Source organism: Pinus tabuliformis, chromosome 6 (assembly GCF_031772625.1).
Source record: "Pinus tabuliformis cultivar Carrire ecotype Pingquan chromosome 6, CPIR1, whole genome shotgun sequence".
Classification (NCBI taxonomy): Eukaryota; Viridiplantae; Streptophyta; class Pinopsida; order Pinales; family Pinaceae; genus Pinus; species Pinus tabuliformis.
Window position 1 is genome coordinate 270,661,694 of NC_142292.1, and position 8,269 is coordinate 270,669,962.

At 31.7% G+C, this 8,269-nt stretch overlaps 1 protein-coding gene across 2 annotated transcripts; it reads right to left on the reverse strand.

Moving 5' to 3' along the window:
- Window positions 1-324: 324 nt before the first annotated feature.
- LOC149258405 (high mobility group B protein 2-like) lies at window positions 325-3,864 on the reverse strand. 2 transcript variants are annotated; one of them, XM_089415295.1, is made up of 8 exons: window positions 3,600-3,864; window positions 1,726-1,794; window positions 1,518-1,628; window positions 1,344-1,401; window positions 1,175-1,219; window positions 998-1,078; window positions 821-907; window positions 325-708 (listed from the first exon to the last, which is right to left on the reverse strand). In XM_089415295.1, exons 2-8 carry the CDS (start codon window positions 1,788-1,790, stop codon window positions 691-693), a joined length of 465 nt encoding a protein of 154 aa, XP_089271421.1. In that variant the 5' UTR covers window positions 1,791-1,794; window positions 3,600-3,864; the 3' UTR covers window positions 325-690. The 2 variants fall into 2 exon arrangements, with proteins under 2 accessions (XP_089271421.1, XP_089271417.1); XM_089415291.1 differs by having other exon boundaries at window positions 1,726-1,833; window positions 3,600-3,854.
- Between the last annotated feature and the right edge of the window lie 4,405 nt (window positions 3,865-8,269).

Genomic DNA, 8,269 nt, shown 5'->3' on the forward strand with positions numbered 1-8,269 from the left:
TAAAAAATTAAAAGATATACCACTTGTGAAACCCCAGGAAATAGAAAGAGCCCAAAAATCACTGAAGCTTCTCCATAAAAGTAACACATCAATAAGCCTACAATTCTCAACAATATGCTTCTCCATAAAAGTAACACATCAATAAGCCTACAATTCTCAACAATATGATGAAGATACTTCTCACAAATATGCATAAGTGGTATGTAATTATCATATTATCTGCACTCTTAAATCTCTCGTCAGATATCTAATTAACATTATCTGTATGTCATAACTCTATGCACCTCAAAACACAGAACACAAAAAATACACAAAAGCACAATATTCAACATATAATCGCCAGCATATTAAGAGCTCTATTAGTTGCACTGTAAAGCAAGTACAGTATCTTCATCACCTATTTGAATGTCTGTGATAATGCCCTTGTCATGACCAAGGCGTGATGAGTTCAAAGGCTTAAATTAAAAGACAAAATAACAGTATAATAACAATAAGCTTTAGCAGCAACTTTCTGCAACAAAATGAGCTCAATAAACTTCTTGATGTCAACTGCTATACAAAATGAGCAATGAAATATTTGGTATATATCTGCTGGTAAATCTTCTGATCTCAAACTAAAACAAAACTCTTGTCAAAGCTTGAAAACCATAATTCCCCATGCAAAATTCGGTTCTTCAACAGAGTGTTCGGTTATTCATCATCATCGTCCTATGAACCAGAGAAGAGCAAGTCAGCAAACATTTTCGATAGTTGAAATGGAAAAATCATAACTTAGACAGAATTACATTTACAGAAGATGTGAAAAATAAAACAAAAATACCTCCCCACTTTCGTCGTCCTCATCATCTTCATTGAGCTCAGACTTTGATTTTTCAGATTCCTCAGGTGTGGCACTTTGGACACCTTCCTGTTCAAAATTTATGCAGACACCTTTAAGGGAGAATGGAATGGACAATCAACTAGTAAATCTAACTATGTTCACAGACAATAGGCTTACCTGTTTCTTCTTGTATGCTTTCATGGTTACATCGTATTCAGCTCGCTTTTGTGCAGCTTTAGCAATGTATGGAGCCTTTTCCTGCCAAAAAAACAGAGTGCAAAGTCATGAGATTTGAAACAAAAGCTAAGTTGTTACTAAAGCCAAAGGCTTATTAAGAAAGTGGAAAGCACATACAGCTTCGCTCATTTCTTTCCATTTGTCACCACAAGCTTTGCCAACCTACAAAAGCAATATTGTCGATCCTTGATTAGAGCCCCTACATGAATCTCACACGAGTAGACTGAACAAATTAGAGCATCATCTACAGGAAGGAACTTTTCTAAAGATATAAGTGTGACATTACAGCTGTAACTCCTTTGACATCAGGATGCTTTTGTTTGAACGTTTTACGGAACTCCTCCCTGAACAACCAAACTTTATCAATACCTATCTCATAAGGCTATCAGAACAAAGTAACCATGAATAATATCTGAACAATAAAGCAAACTGCTTGATAGGGGTTAACGAAATTGCATACAGATATACAAAAAAGGCGGTTGGTGGCCTCTTAGGTTGGTTTGGGTCCTTTACTGCTTTGGGTTTGGCCTGCTTCTTGTTTGGCTTCTCTTTGACACTGAGAAGCTTCTTCCTGAAAAATTCCCAAGAATTGAACAGAAAAAAATACTCATTATACAAACAGGAAACAGAATAAATCATTTGTATCTATGGTATTAAATTTCACATACTTGGCTTCAACATTTTTATTCTTAGTCTCCTTTGCTGCAGTCCTCTTAGCCTTTGCATCCTTCATCGTTCTGGTTAGATAATAAAACAACACCCACAAAAGCTATACGCTGTAATTTACAATAAATTTCAAAAAATGGAGGTTAGACTAAGAAACTAATATTTTTAGTAAAACATGAAGAAGAGCAACAAAATCTAGAAAAACTAGCAAAAACAGTACATTTGTTAAGGAAGAACTACTAATATGCTAATTCAAGCAAAAGCAATAGTTGTGTGCAATTATCTATCAATCATGCAAGGGCACTGGTTATTTTGCCCCTCAAATTGCAAGCAGAATTATAGATCAAATCTAAACAAATGCAATATCTGTCATGTTTCTGTTACTATCGCTCTTTGTAGAATATTTTACAGGGCATATAGTTATATTGACAAGGAGCCTCTAAAAAAACACCCTGCCTATGCAATTTAATTCCAGCTGATGGCTTACTAGTAGAACAAAATACCATTAAGAAATATCAAGTAACAGTCAAGTGAAATCCACAGTAAGGAACCATGTGTGGTTCCTGCTAACTATCACAAAGAAGTGTCAGAAATATCAGCTGAACCGTCAATCTGCAGGGAATCCCAAAAGCATAGTCTAATAATGTCAACTTAAGATGCCAAGGTTAATCATTCTGTTAGAGTAGACTTTGTGCAGGGAAATTAACTAAGATCGCAGTTGAATCGGCTTTACACTGTGATTCATTAAAAAGTAAAGGTTCGGGAAGTTCAAAGTTCTGTTCGGTAAACATTTTAGAAAACAGAGCTAAATATACCATAACACTCAGCAACAAATATAGTTATGTCATCTATTAATTCCCAGAGTCAATATGTTTTGGAAAGCATGTCGAGATTCGTAGCCCCTGTAGGAACAGGTTCATCTGATAGCCTTCCTAAGAGGTGGTCTAACTCAAACATATTACATTAGTTACATTCTTCCAACCATATAAAACCTAAATATTGAATGCAACTAGAGTAAATATTCAGCTATTTTAAGAGTCATATTTTAAATAAACTGGCTATAACAACCAGTGCTGGGTGGCCAGACATCCATGATCTGCGAACGGCATCGAAACTTTCTTCATCATTAAAGTATTACAGTAATACGTATAATAGAAAACTCAAACAGCGATTTTTTAACTCCTTCGACACATGACTGTTCACAAAAAATGAAGCCGAAAAGAAAATGCATAAACATTTCGCTGAAGAAGCTCAAAAAATTTCGTGCCCAGAGATCTCACACTTTGCGTGAGATGCTAATGCTTAGGCGTATTTAGAAAAAATAGATAGTTTCCGTCAATCCACATCACAATTAATATCAATCTGAAAAACAATAGAGTTTCAGCGGAGAACAATTGCTTTTCACAGAAAAAGTAGTTAACATAATCAAGAATTTCAAGAAAACCAGTTACTATTTAGTAAATTCAAAGTTCGAGAATGGCGCAGACAGTTAAAGTACGAAAAAAGCCTTCAAACAGAGCACTACTACAAGAAAACCAACTAAGTTTCACAAAACATAAAGTTCAATAAAGCAAAGATCCAAAATTTACCCATAAAGAACTTCAAACAGAGCAGAAGCAAAATTTCACTGTCAAACATTGCTCTTGTTACGTCAAATTTCCGAAAAATTAAATGCAGAAACACAAAACATGTGAAAGAGTACAGAGCAAGAAAAGAGGGCAAATGAAACCCTAGCGCATCGCAAAAACTGAAAAGGGAATAAATTTAACAAAACTTTTTAAGACCGAGAGATACAGAGTGCGTTCCGCAACCGGAAAAGACAAACAAAGACGGCAAAGCTTTATAAAGATGGAGAGAATGTTGAAGGACTACGTACCTGGAAATTGGATGCAGACGAACTTTGCTCCTCCTCCTCCTGTGTTGGCTTCTTCTTAGAAAAATCTGCGCGCAGTGAAGAAAAATTCCACCACTATTTTGTGCGATGATATGAAGCAACAGCAAACATTACACTACACAACACAAAGAAAACACGAGACGAGGGAAGAGAAGAGGAGGCGGAAGTAGAAATGAACAAGATGGATGACCGGCAAAGAATGTGAAGAGAGGAGGGTTTTCAATGCGAACCTCGCAACAAGCTTCTTCGGCGATACCGGGTGAGTATCCGGTTGTTGCCGGTCACCAAAGAGAAAAGTTCCTTTTATATGTTTCCACTGGGGAAATCTATAACCTCCACGAGTGGAGGGGCTTTCGTGGTTGTATTAGGATAAGCTCTCGTGGTAGGGTGGTGGCCATATTTCTATATAGGGTCATTGACTATTATTATAGATCGTGGGTTAGATATTCAATTTTTATTTTCAATGACTAAAAGTCCAGGTAAGGAGGATTGTAAAGTGATTTTACAAGGTGTTCTTATAATTGTTTATGTGAAAGAGAAGACATTTAATGAAGAGGATAGTATCCTTAAGTAGATTAAAACTACATTTAATAAAGATAATAATGTTAATGTGAATGGCGCTATAATTTTTACTATTTATATTTTGTTGTTATGATGTAGTATTTGGAACTTGACATTATTATATATACATATATTTTTTAAGATCATAGTGAATGTAGAGTTCTATGTAGATTAAATAAAAGGATTTTTCTTTTTAAAGTTGGTCCTTTTCATGGTCAAATGACATAATATATGTTTTGAGCAATTAAATTTGTGTATATAGGAAGTGGGAAACCCTAAATATTTATCTATATTTTATAAAAGGATATTTAATATAAACTTATTAAATTAGTGTATATATAGGAAGTGGGGAAACCCTAAATATTTATCCATATTTTATAAAAGAATATTTAATGTAAACTTATTAATATTAATTATGAGTTCTAATTTAGTATAGACATTAAGTAAATAACACAACAAAGGGAACCGGTATGGAGTCAATCTTAAAAATTTATATATGAAATTTAATGTACTTAATCATTGTGGCAACCCATGAAGATACTTCATTCTATATAGATAATTCTATTAATTGAGTATTTGGAAAACTGGCACCCTCCTTAGTTAAATTCAAATTACACTTTGTGACATGGAGCTTAGCTCTTAGTAAGCTAATTGTTAATGAATTATACATGATTTATTGACTTGACTTTGTGTTTTAAAAAATATAAGATTTTCTTTGAATATCATCCTTGAAATGAAAAGGAGTTCCTAAAAAGTCCCCCCCAAAAATTATGTTACTTGAAAAAGTATATATTAAAAATTTTGATATCAAACACACTTCGACAATATTTATCCTCACACTTTTATATCAACCCAATAAACCTATATTCAACATTTTTTTCGACAATATTTATCCTCACACTTTTATATCAACCCAATAAACCTATATTCAACATTTCAAAATAGCATGGTTGGGTTGCTTTACAATATTTAAAAAATGATAGTATTCTTCCAATTCCTTTAGATGAAGCTATAAAGTAGAGAGATGCATTATCTTCTTTCTTTTTATTCTTATTTTATTTTAATCCAATTAGTATTTGAACAACCTAGTGGGTAACATGCAAGATTGTTTTTCCTAATTTAAATGAATCAACATATATGCCTAATTTACAATATCCCTGGGAAACATAGTGAAGTGAAGAGACGTGTGGTAAAGGAGTTGACATTTTAGTTATCAATGTATTAGTCTCTACACCACATGTTTCAATGATAAGGGGGCATGTTTCAATGATAAGGGGAAGATTATTGTTAAAAGTTATAGGATCAGGGATTTCTATATAGAGAGATATATATATATATATATTTAGCATCACGTTTATAGACATGGTGTTTGGGGTTAAGCAACGTGTAAAAGAGAAATTTCAAATATCAAAGATTGTCAAGATGAAATATTAAATATTGGAGGGCCTATCCCTATCCCTCACATACACAAGATCTTCAATTTAGCAGCTAAGCAAGGCTTCCTTAAGCCCTATACTCAAAGTTTCATTGTATGAACTTTTGAAAATGGGGACAAAAACAAATCCTCTAATTATAGGACTATTATGATTAGTCTCATTCTAACCAAGTTATATGGAATTATTTGGAAAAGAATATTAGAATGTGGCTAGAGAAACACAAAAAAAGAGCTAAAAGCTAGGCCAGATTTTGGAGTTCTCATTCAACTATGGACCACCTTGTTACATATAGGATCATTATAGAGGAGTGTCATAATAATAAAACCAATATCCTATGTTGTTTTATTGACTTTAGAAGATATTTTGACATAATGCCCAAGACTAACCTTTGGAATATGTTAGAAGAGATAAATGTTCCTTTCAAGTTTGAGAGTCATTGTGGTAAGTTTCTTTAAGAACATTATTGCCATGTTTAGGAATATTAAGAATAGATCAAAGGAAATTAATTGTAATAGGAGTCAAGTAAGATTTTCCCTTTTTCCCTACCATTTTTGGCATATACATTGACAAACTAAAAGATTATTTGGAAGAAGTAGTTTATGTCAACTCAACTTTCGCTACTATAGTCACCATCCTTCTTCTTTACGTTGATGATATTGTTCTTATGTTAAGGAGTCATTATGATCTCAACAAGCAATTTATAATTCTCAAATATTTTTTCTCTGATATAGGTATGATTGTTAACACTTACAAAAAAAATACTATGATAAGTAAATCGAAAAATATCACTTACAATAATTTCGTGTATGACAATAAAAATGTGGAGGAAGTGCCTTCATAGAAATATCTTGGAATTGATATTCATCACAAGTTTAACTAGATCTATAGCATTGAGAAGGATAAAGGGGACGTGGAAAGATTATTATGAACTTAAAAACAATTGTAAATTAGTGGACCTTTGACTACAAGAGAAGAATAAACTCCTCTTTAAGAGTCTAGATTCTCGTCACTTCTATTATCTTATATGGTTGTAAAGCTTGGGGTTGCAATATCTCTAGAGAATCATGGAGAAAGATAAACAAATCCAAATGTGTTTTATAACTTATCTCAAAATTAAAGGAAAAACACCCTATCATATCCTCATAAAAACGAGTATTTCCCCCTTTAAGAGCATGGCTATGACAAGAACAAGATAAATAATATGGATGTTAAAAAAACTTCCTAAAATTGTTTCAAACTCTAGCCAAAACCACTGGTGGCTCAAGTTGGGGTGGCATAAAGATGACAAGTCTTGGATAAATCATTGGGGAATAAAAGAAAATGTCACTTTACAACAGGGAAAATTTTAAGGATGGAAATTTATCTTAAAGTTTAGAAACCTTGGTGAATCCTTCTAGCCCCTAACATGCAAACTATAAAATGTTTAGCTATATGTTTGTAAAAATATTCAAATTTCTAATGATTTTATATAGTCTCTATAAAAGTTTGGAGATTTTTAAGGTAAAATAATTTTATGATATAATCTGGGCAAATAGTTTTTAGGAAAAATGGAAATTGGTGAATCTTTTTTTTAGAAAAAACATAAAAAATTAGCCCACCTGCAAATATTAGCCCCTAAAATTTTCTCTGCTTTACGAAATAATGATACTAATAAAATATTATACATCTAAATTTAAAAACAAATTATGGTGTGATAAAAATTAGAAGATAAAAGAAAATTAAGATATTATAAGAAGGTGATCAACCCTAATTTAGAAGATCAAAAGTATCTCTTTGGTTTGACTAGTTTAAAGAAGAAAATTGACATTGCTAAAATAAGAGCAAACTCTCACAAGCTCCAGAATGAAATTGGGTTTTGGACACTTTTCAAAGCATTGTGGGTTGGAAAGGTTTATCATATTGGTGACACTAAGAGAGTTAAAAATGAAAAACCCTTTCTTTTAAGATGTCCTGCATACACCCACATTAATTCACATTTTCAAAGTATTTATCACAATAATGACTTTCCTAACCTTTTAACTCAAAAAACCTATAATAATTTTGAAATATTTTTTAAATCATTTTTAAACCCATAAATTTAAAAAAAAAAAAAAAAAAAAACAAACCAACAACACACACATCAAAATAATTCTTTACCTTCCCTACCATTTAAAAATTCAAATATAATTTCAACAAACATATCCCATCATCAATAATATCCTCATTATTATCTTTTTATTTTTAAATTTGAAAATTATTTAATTTAACCAGAAATCACCACATATATATTCATAACCTTCGATTTTTTTTATTTTATAAATATGATATGGATGTTGATAAATATATAAATCTTTAATAATAAAGATAGAAAGTGCCATCGTCCCTCGTATAGATATTTTTGAAGTCATTTCCAGTATAAAAGGATTTTTTATTATTATTTTAATGAACATCGCAACAAAAAATATATTAATATAATGGTTATTTTTCAACTTTACGGAGGATCTTCAATTAACTATAATGTTTATATCCCTAACGTTTATCTGTGTATATAAAAGGATATTAGGTATGTAATGTATTTAATCATAAGATTATTGTAACACAAAATTTTATTTTTGAGAGTGTTTTACATATACTTATATTACATTATAATTTTTTAGATTAGTGGGTGAAGTATTT